This window comes from Arabidopsis lyrata (assembly GCF_000004255.2).
Source record: "Arabidopsis lyrata subsp. lyrata unplaced genomic scaffold ARALYscaffold_7, whole genome shotgun sequence".
NCBI classification, from domain to species: domain Eukaryota; kingdom Viridiplantae; phylum Streptophyta; class Magnoliopsida; order Brassicales; family Brassicaceae; genus Arabidopsis; species Arabidopsis lyrata.
Window position 1 is genome coordinate 5565260 of NW_003302549.1, and position 17834 is coordinate 5583093.

A 17834-nucleotide genomic window follows, 5' to 3' on the forward strand; every position below is an offset into this window, starting at 1 on the left:
AAAAAAAAAAAAAAGGAAAATCTTCCCATTTTTGTAGACATTTTTGGTTATAAAACCTGAGTTCATCATATCATGAATCCCTCCATACATAATCAAGCTTATCTCAAAGTTAAACATTACATGATCGTGGCGGTCTAGCTCTGTCTAGGCTCAAAACGCCAGAGATCAACAGCAATATCAACTTCTTTTCGCTTGTGGAACTTGTAGAGTTTTGGCAAGTCATATCGGAGCTGCAAGGGGAACAATATGAATAAGTTAGAATGTTCAGACACATTCCATCAGAGTTTCATATGATAATTTTCAAATCTTTTAGCCCAACCTCACATAGAACTTCAGCACTTTTCGCATTGAAATCACGCAAATACGCCCTTTTAATGTGCTGCGAGAATATAAAGGTTGTTACTAACAAAATACATAGTTAAATGTGAGTAGTAAGTAAGTAGTTATTGTAAGGAAGAAGGAAGGCTTTGCTTACTTCTCTGGTAGATGTCTTATGCAAGGAATAAACTGCTGTTGACGCGACCTGCGTAACAAAACATCGAATATATAAAACAAATAATCGAGTGATACGAAATTCAGAAAACAGTAGAATGAGATTTTCGTTTCTGTTTTTTACCTTCATTGCCGCAGAGAGAAACTCCATGTCAGCTCCTTTCTTTCGTGTACCAAATGGAGGGTTCATTACAACCGTATCAACAATCAGGCCTAAAACAATTCATGGAGCCACAAAAATGTTACAAGTAGATTCTTCTTTTCGTTGAATGAATTAAACTGAAAGGAGATTGTACCTTTTAACTCTAACTTTGTAATGTCACACTGAACGAAATCTATCTCAACCTGCGAAACAAACCAATTACAGCAACAGCATTGCTACAACCTAAAGAAGACTCGTTTACATAAAGAAGGATTTCAAGATAACCTCAAGTTCCTCTGCATTTAGTGTTGCTGTTTCAAGAGATTGAGGATCGATATCGAATCCAATCACAGACCTGTTTTGAAGCAATAAAGAGATTAGATAACCCCAGAGAACGAATAAATACATAGATGAGAGAAGAGTGAGGTAGAGATGAATTTACTCACGCTGCATCTAAAAGAGCAGCAGCAGCACTTAAAGTACCACAGCCACAACCAAAATCCGCAACGACCTTATCAGTTATATCTCCGTATGAATTCTCTGCCTAAACAAAGGATACAGAACCAACACACACACACACACACACTTCAGGCTTACAACAGGAACAAAAACCAAGCATCCCAAATAACAACTCAGAGTAAAGAAATCTGACATCTTATTAATTCTAGATTAGACAGTGAAGACCCACTTCACAGAAAGCGTGAAATTAAGAAAAGTAATAAACTTTGGAGCAGAGGAAGAAGGAATTTACAGTGAAAAGCATACGAGAAGCAATGTGAGGACCAGTTGGGTATTGCTCCAATTCCACCTACGACACAAAAACAAAATATCAAACAAGGAATTTTCCAGAAAACAACAATCTTAGAATCCAAAGTTCTAATCTTTTTTCGCATACTTTAGGATTGGAGAACTGTTCAAGATCACCCAACAAGCCTTCTAATTGTTTCAGCTTCATCTTTTTCTCCGGCGTTTCTGAATTCTGCTGAATTCACAAAGCAAGTCAAAAAGCAGGAAGGAGAAGAAGCCGATACTGTAACTGTTATGCCCATTGGGCCTATTGGGCCTATTGGGCCCATTGGGCTTTCATTATTTTCCACTCTGAAGAGGTAAAACCCCATTGAGGTTTTCTCTGTTCCTGTGAATCGCTGTGGTCGTTGAGAGAGTGAGAGATGTGTCCTCGAGCTGCTCCAACATGCGATATCTGCAAGAAGCTTGTATCCAAATACAAGTGCCCTTCTTGTCTTGTTCCTTAGTAAGTCTTCTTCTTTCTTCTTCGTCTCTCTCTCTCTCTCTCTCTCTCTCTCTCTCTCTCTCTCTCTCTCTCTCTCTCTCTCTCTCTCTCTCTCTCTCTCTTTTGAATGTTTAGGTTATCTTTCGTTTCATCTAAGTCATCTTTGTCATTGTTTCTTACTTGGTTCTGTGGCTTGCCTGCAGCTGTTCATTGGGTTGTTTCAAGATTCACAAAGGTAATTTCTTTTGGTTTCTTTATGAATTTCGTACAAGTTTAAAGTTGGATCAGCTCCTTGATTGATGTTTGTTTCTTTGTGAGACCTAAAGTTTTCGACTTTGTAATTGAACTCGTTGAGTGTCTCTTGTTTTATTACTTAGCTTCAACCTCGTGACCTTTGCATTGCTAATTTCATTGGAGATTGTGACCAAGTAGAGGAAATTTGTTTTATTTATCTGTTTTGTTTTCATAGCAGAACAATCTTGGTTTTACTTTAGGTTTATATTGATGTGGTTCTAACTATGTATAATCTAACCAATGATGCAGAGACTCCATGTGCTAAACCTTCTGGTCCTTCTTCAACAGTGGATAAGCCAGGTTAGTGCATTTAGTTATTTTCATTGTTTCTTGATTAGTTCCTTTGTTAGGTTTTGCATTTCTGTTTATTTGATTTGATTAATAGCATACCATATCGAATTTGTCCTGTTTGCTCACTTTAGTAAGTTACTCAGTGTGAATCATGCTCTGGTTTTGTAGCAGCTTCTCCAGCAAAGGAAGTCTCGGTGGAAAGACCTGAGGAAGCTAATGATGTAGTGGAGAAGACACAGCACAAGGCTAGTGGTATGGTTCAAGTTCGTCGAACTTGGTCTCATTTACATTCATGGGCTGATTTTCAAAACCTCTAATGTAGCCAGAGATGCTATGGCATCAGACAAGAAATTCGTAAGTTACTCAGTGTGAATCATGCTCTGGTTTTGTAGCAGCTTCTCCAGCAAAGGAAGTCTCGGTGGAAAGACCTGAGGAAGCTAATGATGTAGTAGAGAAGACACAGCACAAGGCTAGTGGTACGGTTCTTCCAACTTAGTCTGATTTTCAAAACCTCTGATGTAGCCAGAGATGCTATGCATCAGACAATAAATGTTTGAACCTGGGTTTAAGTCATAATCTGTTTCTTGTAGCTGAATCTCCAGCAAAGGAAATTCCGGTAGCAAGACCGATACATGTAGAGGAGGAAAAGTATGTTTTAGAAAAGACACATTTCGAGGCTATCGGTAATGTTCTTCCAACTAACTTACATATCGACTAATTCTCAATTTTGGATCCGTTTTCTCAACTTATTGGATCACAAACGTCTATAGCTTCGTATGCCATTTCTAAATCTGGAAACTTTTTACAGCTTCTTCTAGTGAAATCCGAGAAGCTCTAAAGGATGAAGCTCTTCAGAAACTCATCTACAGAATTGATAGTTCTTCCAACCCTTTACAGGTAAAGCTCATCTACATCGTCATGGATTCAATATTTTCATCGCTGTTATTGATTTCTTTTGACAAGATTTGATGAAACTATTTGTGGATGTATCAGGAACTCGATGGAGCCATGGGAATAGAAGCTTTCCGCGAATTCACAGACAAGGTACCGTCTTAAAAGCTTTTATCTTCTTTTCAAGAACGTGCAACAATCAATGACCAGCAAAAGAGCCTCGGCTAAGTTTCCCACTTTGTTTTTTTTTTTCAGATTCTATCAAACATTTCGAAGAGTAGTGACGAACAGTGAGTGTAGTTGCTTCAGAACATAAATTCCAGAAGTATTCTTGCTTGGTGTTTTTGTTGCATAGTTTAAGAGAAATGTTTACTGGCTATAAAAACGACGCCCTTTTGGTATACACAAACATCTCTTCTATAGCATACCTTAAAACAAGCAAAAACAACTAAAACTGGACCTACTTCACCTTGAAACTGACCAAAATTTTTACATGTGAGCGCCTTGGTTATCTTCAAAATTGTGGTTTGCTTAGCGAGCTGATTTTTTTTTATTAACTGCACAACATCAACCTGCAACGACACAATAGAGATGTATTTGTCTAAATCTTGACCATTAACGCATCACTCAAGAAAAGCCTGAGGTCATCCCCTGATTCTTTCTAACCTTGTGGTTGGTTGTTCTGATCATCAGGTTCCTTGCTACTACTTGCCTGGCCGAAGCTCAGCTGTGATGTTGTTTGACTCTATAAGAACATTTATTAAAAACGGATCTTGTGAGCATCTTTATTTGTAGGAACAGAGGAAATAAGTACAATATTGGGAAAGAATTACCTGCAATGGAGGAAAAGTAGGTTGTTGCATCTGGTGGTGGCCTACAAACTGGCTATAAGGATTCATCTGAGGTTGGTTCGGCACCGGATTAGGCTGCGGACTTTGTAACCAAACTCTGGATGGGTCAAAGGTCTGAATGTTTGGAAAAGGGTTGTGCGGTGGTAGATATGATGGACCTACACCCGCCATATGAGCCTGCCTAGGGAAAGGTATGAATGCAGGAGTCTGATTCATCCCCATGGCCATGTGGGGCATGAACTGTTGCGTATTCGATGTATACATCATCGGCATCGTACTACATCCCGTTGACATCATCTTGCATAACAACATCGATTCAGATATTAAAACCTCAGTCATGATCCGAAAATTCATCACATAATGCTGTAAAGTTGGAAACAAATTCATGACTTGCAAGAAACAAAAAGAGCAAGACCTTAAGGACAGGGCATAAGAAGAGGAATCATCAAATAGGCCACCCATCTAAACGAAGATGAATCTGCAGACATCAAATCTAAAAAAAGGCATCTTCCATGACACTTTATAAACCTTCCAGGAAGATGAATCTGCAGATATCATATCTAAAAGTGGGTGTAAAATTAGATTCATCTTAGACTAATCCCATATTTAACCATTCCACTAGTTGTGTTTTGCTTTAACACACATTCTGTTATTGAGGAGCATACCTGTATTTGCATCTCTAGAGATTTCACGTACTCTATAACATCTTCCAGCGTTGAAACTTTAGTAGACTGATGAGAGTAGAAATAGAAACAGAATCAGAATCAAGCTTAAGTTTAATAACAACAAGTTATGCGAAACTGTGAGAGACCTTGTTGCAGCGAGGAATGAGTTCTTGCAGAGTCTTCATCTTCTCGTTGATCTTTTCTCTCCTTCTCTGTTAAACAAAAACAAGTTTGACAAACAAAACTACGTTGTAATGGAGAAGAAACTCAGAATATTGAAATTCCAATGGAAATATAAGAACCCTTTCGGCGAGGTTATGCATTTCTGCAGCTCGTGATCTCTTCCTAGATGTTGAACCACGAGCTTCTTCAGTTCCCTGTACGCCACGAAACAAGGAAAGGGTTAAACTGCACGTGTCAACTAACTAACTTCTCGGAGCTGTAACTCACCTGGATTCCGGCGATGGTTTCTTCTCTCTCCTTTCGCTCCCTGCCATCGGCAATATCAGTCTCCGTCGCTGGTTGTATCCGGACCGGCTCTGTTTCAACGCCTGAAGATGATGTTCCGGCGATCTCGCAAACCGTCTGAATGGCCACCGCCTTTTCCTTCCCACCACGACTGGGAACTGAAAAAGTGTGGAACACTCCGCCAGTGACAGTTGGTAGACTCTCGGTCGCTGGTGTTAGATTGGATTCAGTGGCCGATAAGGACGTGGTCGCGCTCGAACCCACCGGAATCCACGGTCCAGCTTCAACGCTACCGCCAGTTAATATGTTACCTCTTAGCCTCAAGAAGTTCATAACATTCTCCTCCCTTCTTGGAGCGATAATAATCTGACCGTACGGAGCACTGGATTGTGGTGGTGCCAGAGGGACGGAACTCTGCGGGTGAGGAGCCGGAGTGGAAGCATAAAGTTGAGAGCATAAATAATCTTGAAGGAGAGGATGATGATGAATCCAAGAAGACATATCATCTTCCTGGATGAAGAGATTTTGATGATGCGGTGGAGGCAGAGGAGGCGGAAGCGGAACATTTTCTTCTCCGCCTCTACTTCCCCTGCCGCGGAGAATGGGAGTAGGATCAGAAGAGGGTATCTCTGTCTGGCTGCTTCGAACGACTTGGCCAATCTTCCAAAAGAGCTCCACTATATCATCTTCACCCCTATTTTTCAAACGAAAGCCCAAAACCTTAATAAAAGATTCGTCGAATTGCAAAGTGAGAAAAAAAAAAACTTGCAAGTAACGAAACTTACATGATGGATGGGAATTTGTGGGATGATCAAGAAGGAGGGAGAAATAGAAGAAAAAGAAGAAGAATCTGTGATAAGATAATCATCATAGGTTTTGAAGTTGAAGTCTAGAGCGAAAATGATCCATATCTTGCGACAAAAGAAACAAAATTTCTGAGAGAACCCTCAAAACATAGTATTGGAAACTTGTGAATTATACCTTTTATCAGGAGAAAAAGCAGATATTTGTGAAAGAAAGAAAAAAGAAACATATGTCGTTTACCCATAAACCTCCAAAGGAACCATCCAGAGCCCAGAAAAAAACATGCACATACATTGATTTGCGAGTTCCTTAAATTTATTTATGTTTCTCTGTTGTATGATTCTCTCTGATTTTGTGCTAGATAAGCTCCCTCTCTCTCTCTCCCCCCCTGGACATGAGCGTCTTTGTGCGTGCTATGACTTTTGGTATATTCCGAATGACTCATGTACGTGTACGTGTAAACAAAAATCACCGGAAAATGTAATAGTGAGACTTTTGTATCAACCTTAGGAAACAAACAGACTTCTTCTTACGCCATCCTCTTTACAATATCAAATACTTATATTTAGTCATTTTGGCTCAGACATTCAGTCAAGACGGCTCAGACTTTTAATTACGCTCTTCTTTTCTTTCGTTGGAATCATAGTTTCTAGGACGTTAAGGTTAGACCCGTAATTAATGTCCTTTGGTCCGGAATCCGGATATATAACTTTATGAGAAGAAGTATACCATTCTTTTCCAAGCGGGGCTCGTACTTGGTTATTCTTTTGCAGAGAATTTCTTTTATGATTTTCTCTCCGCATTTTCTGGAAAAGGATGATATTATAAACAAAGTACTTTTGCTAAGCCATTGTGTGTTTAATTAGTCGAACTCGAACATTAGGTCACCGTGGAGCGAGAGAGTAAGGACCTCAGATGCTAGCAAAGGGAGAAATTAGGTGTGATGGATGCACTACTAACATCTCTCTTCTCCTGCCCACCAGCCTGTTTATATTGACCCCCTACGTACACCCCTAGATTCCAGGTTCTGACATTTACAAAAATGGAAAAAGGACCTACTTTAACCTTAAACAGACAAAGCATTTACATGTTAGCGCCTTCAAAATTGTGATTTTCTTGGAGAACAGATCCTTTTTAACTCCACTAGATCAACCTAACACAATGGAGATATGCATCTGTCAGAATCTTGACCATTAACTTATTCTCGCAAGAAAACTCTTCATTCCCCGTTTCTTACTAACCTGTTGGTTGGTTATCCTCAGGTCCCTTGCTAGTACCTGCTTGGCCGAAACTCAGCTGTGATGTTGTTTGACTCTACAATAAGAACATTTTTAAAAAAGGATCTTGTGAGCATCTTCATTTTTAGGAACAGAGGAATAAGCACAATGGGATACTGGGAAAGAATAACCTGCAATGGAGGAGGAGGTTGTTGCATCTGGTGGAGACCAACAAACTGGCTATAAGGATTCATGTAAGCCGGAAATAGAGGCTGGTTTGGCACCGGGTTATCAGTCTCCAGACTTGGTAATTGGACTCTGGGTGGGTCAGAAGCTTGTGTGTTTGGAAAAGGGTAGCGCGATGCTGGATATGATGGACCTACACCTGCCATATGACCCGGCCTAGGAAAAGCTGTGCCAGGGAAATGTATGAATGGAGGAGGCCGGTTCATCCCCATGGCCATGTGGGGCATGAACTGTTGCATATTCTCAGCATTCATCATCGGTGGCATCATACCATGACCCATCGACATCATCTGGCATAACAACATTGATTCATGTATTAAAATTTCAGTCATGATCCTGTAAACGTGCGAAGAGTAAGACCTCAAGAACCTGGCATAATAATTAAGAGGAATCAGCTATATATTAGGCCAACCATCTAAACGAGGTACCCATAGACTTATAATATTTGCATTTATCTTCCATGACACTTTAAAACCCTTCCAAGAAGATGAATCTGCAGACATCAAATCTAAATGGTTGACAAACAAAAAGTATTAAAAAAACCTCTAATAACCCATAAAATCAGATTCATCTAAACTATCTTCATGTCAACCATTCCACAGCACTTTCTGGTTGTGTTTGCTTTTACACAGATTATGTTTTAAGACATACTGTACCTGTATTTGCATCTGTAGTGATTTCATGTACTCGATAACATCTTCCAGCGTTGAAACTTTAGTAGACTGATCAGAGTAGAAACAGAACCAGAATCAACCGTAAGTTTAATAACAACAAGTTATGTGAAACTGTGAGAGACCTTGTTGCAGCGAGGAATGAGTTCTTGCAGAGTCTTCATCTTCTCGTTGATCTTTTCTCTCCTTCTCTGTTAACAAAAAAAAAACACTTCATGGAGATGAAACAGAGAGTCCATTTTTGAAACCAAGGAATGAAATGTAAGAACCCTTTCGGCGAGGTTATGCATTTCTGCAGCTCGTGACCTCTTCCTAGACGTTGAACCACGAGCTTCTTCAGTTCCCTGTACACAAAGAAAAGAAAAATAAGTCTCGACCTTCACGCATGGGTGCCGAGTTTAACCTATGGGAGCTCTGACTCACCTGGATTTCGACAATGGTTTCTTCTCTCTCCTTTTGCTTCCTGTCTTCGGCAATTTCCGTCTCAGTCTCCGGTTGTATTCGAACCGGCTCTGTTTCGGCCTTGCATACCCCCGAAGATGATGTTCCAGCCGTATCGATCGCCACCGCCTTTCCCCTCCTACCAAAACCGGGAACTGCAAAAGTACGGGATACTCCGCCAATGACCGTTGCTCGACTCTCGGTGCCGTGAGTCACTGGTATTACACAGGATTCAGTGGCTGAAGACGACGGGGTCGCGCTTGAGCCTACCTGCGTCGATTCTATCACCACCGGCCCAGCTTCAACTCTACCGCCGGTAAGTATGTTCCCTTTAAGCCTCAAGAAGTTCATAAAATTATCTGTCCTTCTGGCAGCGGTAATCTGACCGTACGGAGCACTGAGTGGTGGTGGTGGTGCCAGAGAGACGGAACCTTGTCGGTGAGTAGCCGGAGTAGAAGTGACGCCGGAGGAAAGATAATCTTGGAGGAGAGGATGGTAAAGCCAAGACGCTATTTCGTCTTCCTGGATAAAGAGAATCTGCTGAGAAGGATGCAGGGGAGGCGGAGGGAGAGCAGTTTCTTCACCGCTCCTGCTTCCGCTGCCGCGGAAAATGGGAGGAGGAATGGATCTCTGTGTCTGGCTGCATTGAACGACTTGGCTGCTTTTCCATAAGAGCTCCACCACATCATCTTCACCCCTAATTTCAATCCAAAATCCAAACTCTAATATCAGACTCATCAAATTGCAGAAAGCAAGAGAATGAAGAAAAAAACTGGAAATATACGGAGCATTGGATGGTGGTGGCAGGGAGACAGAACTTTGGGGATGAGTAGCCGGGGTGGACGTGACGCCGGGGTAAAAATTGTGAAGCCAGGAAGACAATTCATCTTCCTGAATGAAGAGATTCTGATGATGCAGGGGAGGTGGAGGCTGTGGAAGCGGAAGCGGAAGTGGAGCATTTTCATCTCCCCCGCCGCTTCCACTACCGCGGAGAACGGGTGGAGGAGAAGAGGGTTTATCGGAGGAAGGTCTCTGTGTTTGGGTGGTTCGAACGAGTTGGCCGCTCTTCCATAAGAGTTCCACTATATCATCTTCACCCCTAATCTCAAACCAAAACCAAAACCAAACATGTGAAGATAAAACTTGCGAGTAAGAGAAATAAAAAATTCTCAAGGAACTTACATGATGGATGTGGATGCTTTAGAAAGATCAAGGAAGAGGAATAAATAGAAGTAGAAAAAGAAGAATTAGGGATAATATATATAATCATCGTCGGTTTCAAAGTAGGGAAGCTTATATAGCTTGAGACAAAAAAAATCCACAGAGAAGACCAGAAACACATATAATGGAAATTTGTAAAAGAAGTAAAAAAAACAACCGTCGTCGCTGTTTCTGTCGTTTACCAGAGAGCAGAAAAAAAAAACCTGCATAATTTGGTTTATTTGCGAGTTTGAAACCTAGTTTTTATAATGTTGTTTTGGCCTTTAGTGGTTGGTCACATTCTTGAGTTCTACAGTCTTCTGATTATTTCAGAATTTTGTGCTAAGAGTTCCGTGAGAAACAAAACATTCCGAATATATAATGATGAGATTAACCTGAGGAAACAAACAGACTTCTTCTTATGCCATCCTCTCTACAAATATCGATACAAAGTCATATTGCTCCTCTTGCGTCTTTTGTATCTATATTGTTTTTTTTTTTTTGTTGGATAATACTTTTATTTTCAGAAAAAATACATATAGATAGTAAGTTCATACTGAATCTCATACAGTAAAAATATTTCTTTAATTCACTCTTATTTTTTCATATAATACTACTAAATATTTCTTTTGAGTTTTGACGTAGGAGATGTTAAAGCATTTAACGTAGGAAATTTCTTCCTCACTTTATCTCCAGGGAAATGCTTCTAAAAAAGGTTGATATATATATATATATATATATATATATAAATTTAACGAAAATATAGCTTTTTTATTATAAGAAAATAATTACAAATAAATTTAAACAAACAGTCACATTTGGAACATAAAGACGTGGATGGACATGTACTTTGCTTAGGTCATTATGTGTTTAATTAGTCGAACATTTGGTCACCGTGGAACCAGAGAGCAAGGACCTCAGATACTAACTAACAAAGGGACCGCATCGAGGAATCTTAAGCGTGATGCTGTTGTGGATGCACAAATACCTCTGACCACCTTGCAACCTGTATATATATTGACCATTTAGATTCAAGATTTCTGATATTAACATAAACAGGATATACATTAACCTTAACAGACAAAATCTACATGTTATCTGCAAATTGTAATTTGATTGGAGAACTAATTAATCCTTTTTAGCTCCGCACTTTAACCTACAAAGACACAATTGGCCATTAACTTATTTCCCAAGAAACCCCTTTATTGATTCTTACTAACCTGTTGGTTGGTTGTCTTGATCCTCAGGTTCCTTAGTACAACTTGCCTGCCCGAAACTCATTTGTGATGTTGTTTGACTCTATAAGAACATTTAGTTAGAAAAAAGGATCTTGTGAACACCACCATATATAGATACGTAGGAACAGAGGAATTCACATAATGGATACTGTGGGGAATAGTTACCTGAAATGGAGGAGGAGGAGGTTGTTGCAACTGGTGGAGACCAGCAAACTGGCTATAGGGATTCATGTAAGCCGGAAACTGTGGCTGGTTCGACACCGGGTTAGGCTGCGGACTTCGTAAATGGACTCTGGATGGGTCAAAGGTTTGAATGCCGGATAAAGGGTAGCGCGGTGCTGGATATGATGGATCTACATCCGCCATTTGAGCCGGCCTAGGAAATGGTGTGTCGGGGAAAGGTATGAATGGCGGAGGCCGGTTCATATCCATGGCCATGTGGGGCATGAACTGTTGCGTATTCCCTGCATACATCATTGGCGGCATCATACCCTGTCCTGTCGACATCATCTGACATAACAACATCGATTAAGATATTAAAATCTTCTACATAATCCTGTAACCGGGAAGTAAAACAGAAGAGTAAAGACCTCAAAGGACAGGGTTTAAAAAGAGGAATCAGATATTAGGCCATCCATCTAAACGAGGTACCAGCGTTTCGAAGTAGAGACTTATAAGATTTGCATTTATCCCCCAAGAAACTTTATAACCCTTCCAAGAAGATGAATCCGCAGACATCAAACTCTGCGGAGACGCTGGTTGATAGACACCAAAAATAACTCTAATAACCTCAGCAAAACTAGATACATCTGAACTGTTTCCATGTTGAACCAGTGGTTTAAAACACATTCTGTTTTTAAGAGCATACTTGTATTTGGCTCTGTAGCCATTTGACGTACTCGATAGCATCATCCAGCGTTGAAACTTTAGTGGACTGATCAGAGTAGAAACAGAATCAGAATCAAGCTTAAGTTTAATAACAACAAGTTATGTGAAACTGTGAGAGACCTTGTTGCAGCGAGGAATTAGTTCTTGCAGAGTCTTTATATTCTCGTTGATCTTTTCTCTCCGTCTCTGTTAAATAAAAACAAGTTTGACAAACAAAACTACGTTTTAATGGAGATGAAACAGAGAGTCCATTGTTGAAACTCAAAATCTTGAAATTCCAATGGAAATATAAGAACCCTTTCGGCGAGATTATGCATTTCTGCAGTTCTTGACCTCTTCCTAGACATTGAACCACGAGCTTCTTCAGTTCCCTGTACACCACGAAACAACAAAAAAAAGCCTTGACTGCTAAACTGCACGGGTCAAGTGACTAACATGGGTGCGTAGGTTAACCTATGGAAGCTCTGACTCACCTGGATTTCGACAATGGTTGCTGGTTGTATCTGAACCGGCTCTGTTTCGGCCTTGCACACTCCTGAAGATGGTGTTTCGGCCGTCTCAATCACCACCGCCTTTCCCTTCTGACCAAGACCAGGAACTGCCAAAGTTTGTGACACTCGACTCTCGGTGCCTTCTGTCGCTGGTATTACACATGATTCAGTGGCCGAAGACGAAGGGGTCGTGCTCGAACCCAACTGGATCGATTCTCTCACCACTCCAGCTTCAACTCTACCGCCAGTAAATATGTTCCCTCTTAGCCACGAGAAGTTCATAAAGTTCTCCACCCTTCTCGTGGCGATAGTCTGACCCCGCTGATCGTATGGAGCAAAAGGACATGGTGCCGGAGAGATGGAACTTTGCGGGTGAGTAGCCGGATTGGAGGCGACGCCGGAGTAGCGAAGTTCGGAGCATAAATAATCTTGGCGGTAAGATTGGTGAAGCCAAGAATACATTTCGTCTTCTTGAATGAAGAGATTTTGATGATGCAGGGGAGGCAGAGGTGGAGGTGGAGGAAGCGGGGCATTTTCTTCTTCTTCTCCGCCGCCGCTTCCGCTGCCGCGGAGAATGGGAGGAGGATCGGAAGAAGGTCTCTGTGTCTGGCTGCTTTGAACGACTCGGCCGCTCTTCCATAAGAGCTCCACAATATCATCTTCACCCCTAATTTCAAACCAAAACCCAAACTCTAATCATCAAACTGTGCAGAAAAAACTTGCAAATAAGAGCAAAGAATCGCAAAGGAACTTACATGATGTATGGATTTTCTAGGGAAATGAGATCAAGGAGGAGGAAGATGTAGAAGAAGAAGAATGTGGGATGATATAATCATCGTTGGTTTCGAAGTCGGGAACAAAAATTATTTATGTCTTGATCAGACAAAAAGAACCAAATCTATGAGAGAAACCAAACACATGTTGTGAATTGTTGTTACCTTTTATCATGAAAAAGTAGTTTTTTATTTGTTGTGAATTGTTAAAAAGAAAGAAAAAGAGAATTTCTTGTCTCCAATATACCCTAGAAAGCTCCAAGAAACCACTTAGTGAACAGAGTTTGTAACTTTTTGAGTCAGATTCGTTGAGTCGCTATTTTTTCTTTTCTTTTTTACCGATTAAATTGTGTGCTTTTAGAGCATCTCCAATGGTGAGATAGAATTGGGGAGCTCTATTTCCCGACGAGATGAAGAAATGAAGAGAGAGGGGTTTTTTTTATTTTTGTTAAGTTTAATCAACCTATCAGAGATTGCCACGTGTGCGGCTCTCTCACATTCTCAAAACTCTCACAAGAGAAACGCCTCTCTTCATAATTACATGTTTTGATTTATTTCTAATCACTTAAATTAAGAGAACCGATCAAAAAATTTCAGAGAATCTCCCTTTGGAGATGCTCTTAGGAACATAGGATAAGCTCTCTCACACCAGGAAGTGTGTCTATGTGCATACAATGACGTTTTCACTATTCACAATGATGTCATTACTCTTCACGTCGACTCTTTTTTGTCACTTTGTTCTCTTGCTCCATATGGACTTATATATGGAAGCTAGTGTTTTTTATTTTAAACAAAAACATCAGAAGAGAACATAATGAGATTTTTGTATCGACGTAAAAAACATATCATCTTCTTCTTACGTATGAGTATGACAATATCAATAAACATTTAATTACATATTGGCTCTGCAACGTCTTGTTGTGTTTGCCTCAAACTCTGCGACTTTCTTTTTTTCGATTTCTTTTACATATTTCTGTGACGCGGAATATTTTGAGCCAAAAATATTTCTTATTCTTACAAATTTTTTTAATTTTTTTTACTAAATGTCTTTATAATGTAAATATATTATTAAATGTCAGATTAGTATTACCATCTAAACACACACATTTGAAAACAACATTGATTTGAAAGAAAAAACATTTGGCTGAGAGATATCGGAGAGAAACTAATCCTTCCTTACCATCGTTTGTTTTACCGAGACATAGACATAAACACATATGTCGTCGTGGTTTATGTTGTTTACGGCCCATAGAGCAGAAAAAAACACTCGATGATTTTCGAGTTCGAAAACTAGTTTTTATATAATGTTGTATTGGCCTATAGTGGTTGGTCACATTTGTAACATAAGAGTATAAGACGAGGATGGTAATGTACTATTGCTAAGTCATTGTGTTTTTAATTGGTCTCTGGTCCACCTTGCAACTTGTGCATATTGGCCATCTAGATTCCCGATTCTGATATTTACAGAAACAGGAAAATAGAACTATAAAGGTACTTACTTTATAACCTTTAACAGACAAAATCTACATGTTAGCTCTCCGGTTATCATTATGATTTGCTTGGAAAACTGATCCTTTTTAGGTCCACACATCAACCTGCAACGACACAATGGAGTTGCATCTGTCAGTATCTTGACCATTAACTTATCTCACAAGAAAACCCTTTGTTCCCCGATTCCTACTAACCTTTTGGTTGGCTGTCTTTATCCTCAGGTTCCTTGCTACTACTTGCCTGGCCGGAACTCAGCTGTGGTGTTGTTTGACTCTATAAGAACAATTTTTAGATGAGATCTTGTAAGCATGCGTAAAAACAGAGGAATAAGCACAATGCAGCATACTGGGAAAGAATTACCTGCAATGGAGGAGGAGGTTGCAGCATCTGGTGGTGACCAACAAAATGGCTATAGGGATTCATGTAAGCCGGAAAGTGAGTCTGGTTAACCACCGGACTTGGTAAACGGACTCTGGATGGGTCAAAGGTCTGAATGTTGGGAAAAGGGTAGCGCGCTGCTGGATATGCTTGAGATGGACCTACACCCGCTATTTGAGCCGGGCTAGGAAAAGGTGTGCCGGGAGAAGGTATGAATGGAGGTCTGTTCATACCCATCATCTTCATGGCCATGTGGGGCATGAACTCTTGCATATTTTCCTCATTCATCATCGAAGGCATCATACCTTGGCCCATCAAGATCATCTGGCATATATTAAAATCTCAGTCAGGACCTTAATGTCCTTCAGGATAATCCTATACACTTGGGAAGCAAGTAAGACCTCAATAACAGGGCATAATAAGAGGAACCAGCTATTAGGCCATCCATCTAAACGAGGTACCAGCGTTTCGAAGTAGAGACTTATAAGATGTGCATCTATCTCCCAAGAAACTTTATAACCCATCAAAGGAGATGAATCTGCGGATATCAAATCTAAACTGTTTAGGAACCAAAACCTGCGGAGACGCTGGTTGATAGAGACCAAAAATAACCCTAGTAACCTCAACAAACTAATACATCTGAACTGTTTCCATGTTGAACCATTGGTTTAAAACACATTCTGTTTTGAAGAGCATACTTGTATTTGGCTCTGTAGCCATTTGACGTACTCGATAGCAGCATCCAGCGTTGAAACTTTAGTAGACTGATCAGAGTAGAAACAGAATCAGAATCAACCGTAAGTTTAATAACAACAAGTTATAACAAATTGTGAGAGACCTTGTTGCAGCGAGGAATGAGTTCTTGCAGAGTCTTCATCTTCTCGTTGATCTTTTCTCTCCTTCTCTGTTAAACGAAAACAAGTTTGACAAACAAAACTACGTATTAATGAGATGAAACAGAGACTCCATTGTTGAAACTGAGAATCATGAAACTCCAATGGAATGTAAGAACCCTTTCGGCAAGGTTATGCATTTCTGCAGCTCGTGACCTCTTCCTAGACGTTGAACCACGAGCTTCTTCAGTTCCCTGTACACCACGAAGCTGACATGTGAGTCTCGACGCCGGCAGAATATAGGGAGCACTGGGGGGCAGTGGTGGTGGTTCCAGGGAGAAGGAACTTTGCGGGTTAGTAGCGGGAATGGAGTAGATAATTTTGGAGCAGACATAATCCTGGCGGAGATGATGGTGAAGCCAAGACACCATTTCTTCTTCCTGATGAGGCGGAGGCTGGGGAAGTGGAGGCGGAGGATGGGGAAGAGGAAGAGGAAGCAGAGCATTTTCTTCTCCGCCCCTGCTTCCACTTCCGCTTCCGCTGCCGCGGAGAATGGGAGGTGGAGAGGGTCTCTGTGTCTGGCTGGTTCGCACAACTTGGCGGCTCTTCCATAAGATCTCCATGATATCATCTTCACCCCTAGTTTCAAACCAAAACCAAAAACCCTAATCATGGAACTGCAGAAAAAACTTGCAAGTAAGAGAAGAAAAAAAAATCGAACATGATGGATGGATTTTTTTGGGGAGGAAGAAATAGAAGTAGAAGAATGAGGAATGATATAATCATGCATCGTCGGCTTCCAAGTCGGGAACAAAAATGATTCATCCCTTAAGAGACAAAAAAGAAACAAAATTTCTTAGAGAAGTCGCCCAGAAACACATGTGAATAATCATACCTTTTCATCTGTTTTTTTTTTTTTTTTTTTTTTTTGTGAATTGTTAAAAGAAAGAGAAAATAAGACATGTTATCGCGGTTACTCTTGTTTAGCCAGAATAGAAAGCTCAAAAAAACTAAAATGTTGTAGAATGGTGTTTTGGCTTATAGTGATGGATCAGATTCGTTGTTTCTTCTACTGATTTCTTTTTCTCTTCGAATTTTGTGCTAAGATAAGCTCTCTCTTTCTCCCAAAACCGGAAGTGAGCGCTATTGATGTTTTTAGTATTCCCAGTGACGTCATCATTCTCCATGCACGAAGGCTTTTTTTGTTGTTATTCTAGTCTTATGTCGTACAATACATGGGACAAATGTACGAGCAAACTAGTAATCTATTTTTATCTAAACAAAAAAAAAAATACAAAGAGAAGAATGAGAATTTTGTATTGACTTTATATGAAATAACAACTCCCTCTTAGTTTTTGATTACACAATTCTCTATAAACGTATTAGGAATCATGTGCTTTCAACTCAAAATTTTATTTATTAGTATAAAAATATCTCAATTTCTAATGTAGAACATTCTCACTATCTAATAAAACGAAGAACAATATTAAAAAAAAAAACATTTAGATATCGTTTTTTCGATTTATTTGAAAAGGATAGTAGATATGTAGATGGATTTTTTTTTGGAACAGACAATGCATATAATTGATATCTAAATGTTTATTGATATTGTTTGTAGTCGGTAGCTAGAGAACAAAAAAATCTAAGGTCGTCATCACAAAAATTTCATCATTGTCTTGGAAATCTTTGTATATTAGCTTCCTTGCTCCTATATGTATGTTCACGTGGAGCCATCAAAGAGACCAAAATGGGGAAGAGATAAATAGTGACAAAAGAGCTGATGCTAAGAGTATTGAAAACGTCATAGCATGCAGAGGAGACACACTTCAGAGAGAAAG

General features: G+C 40.0%; 5 protein-coding genes across 12 annotated transcripts; 1 reads left to right on the plus strand and 4 right to left on the minus strand.

Moving 5' to 3' along the window:
• LOC9305542 (methyltransferase-like protein 5) lies at nucleotides 1-1640 on the minus strand. Its single transcript, XM_002869425.2, has 9 exons — nucleotides 1530-1640; nucleotides 1386-1442; nucleotides 1081-1178; nucleotides 920-989; nucleotides 789-837; nucleotides 617-705; nucleotides 476-523; nucleotides 320-379; nucleotides 1-230 (listed from the first exon to the last, which is right to left on the minus strand). Exons 1-9 carry the CDS (start codon nucleotides 1587-1589, stop codon nucleotides 135-137), a joined length of 627 nt encoding a protein of 208 aa, XP_002869471.1. The 5' UTR covers nucleotides 1590-1640; the 3' UTR covers nucleotides 1-134.
• Nucleotides 1641-1750: 110 nt separating this feature from the next.
• On the plus strand, nucleotides 1751-4263 carry LOC9305543 (zinc finger HIT domain-containing protein 3). Of its 7 annotated transcripts, none has more exons than XM_021018238.1 (10): nucleotides 1752-1886; nucleotides 2069-2100; nucleotides 2409-2459; nucleotides 2619-2702; nucleotides 2843-2926; nucleotides 3041-3133; nucleotides 3259-3347; nucleotides 3444-3494; nucleotides 3597-3631; nucleotides 4035-4263. In XM_021018238.1, the coding sequence occupies exons 1-10, from the start codon at nucleotides 1804-1806 to the stop codon at nucleotides 4072-4074; spliced, it is 642 nt and encodes a 213-aa protein (XP_020873897.1). In that variant the 5' UTR covers nucleotides 1752-1803; the 3' UTR covers nucleotides 4075-4263. The 7 variants fall into 7 exon arrangements, with proteins under 7 accessions (XP_020873901.1, XP_020873902.1, XP_020873897.1 ...); XM_021018240.1 differs by having other exon boundaries at nucleotides 1753-1886; nucleotides 2846-2926; XM_021018239.1 differs by having other exon boundaries at nucleotides 1753-1886; nucleotides 2622-2702.
• LOC9303509 (transcription factor bHLH127) lies at nucleotides 3870-6185 on the minus strand. The gene is made up of 6 exons (XM_021018245.1): nucleotides 5308-6185; nucleotides 5160-5234; nucleotides 5004-5069; nucleotides 4858-4923; nucleotides 4175-4489; nucleotides 3870-4086 (listed from the first exon to the last, which is right to left on the minus strand). The coding sequence occupies exons 1-6, from the start codon at nucleotides 5824-5826 to the stop codon at nucleotides 4003-4005; spliced, it is 1125 nt and encodes a 374-aa protein (XP_020873904.1). The 5' UTR covers nucleotides 5827-6185; the 3' UTR covers nucleotides 3870-4002.
• Nucleotides 6186-7045: 860 nt separating this feature from the next.
• LOC110226458 (transcription factor bHLH119) lies at nucleotides 7046-10069 on the minus strand. The gene is made up of 8 exons (XM_021018234.1): nucleotides 9887-10069; nucleotides 9489-9803; nucleotides 8687-9401; nucleotides 8533-8607; nucleotides 8389-8454; nucleotides 8249-8314; nucleotides 7538-7882; nucleotides 7046-7443 (listed from the first exon to the last, which is right to left on the minus strand). Coding segments are annotated over exons 1-8 (1662 nt in total). The 5' UTR covers nucleotides 9889-10069; the 3' UTR covers nucleotides 7046-7365.
• A 585-nt stretch (nucleotides 10070-10654) lies between these two features.
• On the minus strand, nucleotides 10655-13857 carry LOC110226459 (putative transcription factor bHLH056). 2 transcript variants are annotated; one of them, XM_021018236.1, is made up of 8 exons: nucleotides 13277-13857; nucleotides 12462-13188; nucleotides 12327-12401; nucleotides 12151-12216; nucleotides 12011-12076; nucleotides 11308-11652; nucleotides 11125-11203; nucleotides 10655-10910 (listed from the first exon to the last, which is right to left on the minus strand). In XM_021018236.1, coding segments are annotated over exons 1-8 (1449 nt in total). In that variant the 5' UTR covers nucleotides 13279-13857; the 3' UTR covers nucleotides 10655-10821. The 2 variants fall into 2 exon arrangements, with proteins under 2 accessions (XP_020873895.1, XP_020873894.1); XM_021018235.1 differs by having other exon boundaries at nucleotides 12504-13188; nucleotides 13277-13855.
• Nucleotides 13858-17834: the final 3977 nt, after the last annotated feature.

What these genes read in the sequence shown, in the direction of transcription:
- LOC9305542 (XM_002869425.2), bottom strand. Translation starts at nt 1,589, where the DNA reads ATGAAGCTGAAACAATTAGAAGGCTTGTTGGGTGATCTTGAACAGTTC. An exon ending in GCTGCTCTTTTAGATGCAGC is followed by an intron (nt 990 to 1,080) that starts GTGAGTAAATTC and finishes GCTTCAAAACAG; the next exon opens with GTCTGTGATTGGATTCGATA. An exon ending in TACAAAGTTAGAGTTAAAAG is followed by an intron (nt 706 to 788) that starts GTACAATCTCCT and finishes GAATTGTTTTAG; the next exon opens with GCCTGATTGTTGATACGGTT.
- LOC9305543 (XM_021018238.1), top strand. Translation starts at nt 1,804, where the DNA reads ATGTGTCCTCGAGCTGCTCCAACATGCGATATCTGCAAGAAGCTTGTA. An exon ending in TTCAACAGTGGATAAGCCAG is followed by an intron (nt 2,460 to 2,618) that starts GTTAGTGCATTT and finishes CTGGTTTTGTAG; the next exon opens with CAGCTTCTCCAGCAAAGGAA. An exon ending in GACACAGCACAAGGCTAGTG is followed by an intron (nt 2,703 to 2,842) that starts GTATGGTTCAAG and finishes CTGGTTTTGTAG; the next exon opens with CAGCTTCTCCAGCAAAGGAA.
- LOC9303509 (XM_021018245.1), bottom strand. Translation starts at nt 5,826, where the DNA reads ATGTCTTCTTGGATTCATCATCATCCTCTCCTTCAAGATTATTTATGC. An exon ending in TCATTCCTCGCTGCAACAAG is followed by an intron (nt 4,924 to 5,003) that starts GTCTCTCACAGT and finishes TACTCTCATCAG; the next exon opens with TCTACTAAAGTTTCAACGCT. An exon ending in CTACTTTTCCTCCATTGCAG is followed by an intron (nt 4,087 to 4,174) that starts GTAATTCTTTCC and finishes ATGTTCTTATAG; the next exon opens with AGTCAAACAACATCACAGCT.
- LOC110226458 (XM_021018234.1), bottom strand. An exon ending in TGCATAACCTCGCCGAAAGG is followed by an intron (nt 8,455 to 8,532) that starts GTTCTTACATTT and finishes TTTTGTTAACAG; the next exon opens with AGAAGGAGAGAAAAGATCAA. An exon ending in AACCTCCTCCTCCATTGCAG is followed by an intron (nt 7,444 to 7,537) that starts GTTATTCTTTCC and finishes TTCTTATTGTAG; the next exon opens with AGTCAAACAACATCACAGCT.
- LOC110226459 (XM_021018236.1), bottom strand. An exon ending in TGCATAATCTCGCCGAAAGG is followed by an intron (nt 12,217 to 12,326) that starts GTTCTTATATTT and finishes TTTATTTAACAG; the next exon opens with AGACGGAGAGAAAAGATCAA. An exon ending in GGCTACAGAGCCAAATACAA is followed by an intron (nt 11,653 to 12,010) that starts GTATGCTCTTAA and finishes TTGTTATGTCAG; the next exon opens with ATGATGTCGACAGGACAGGG.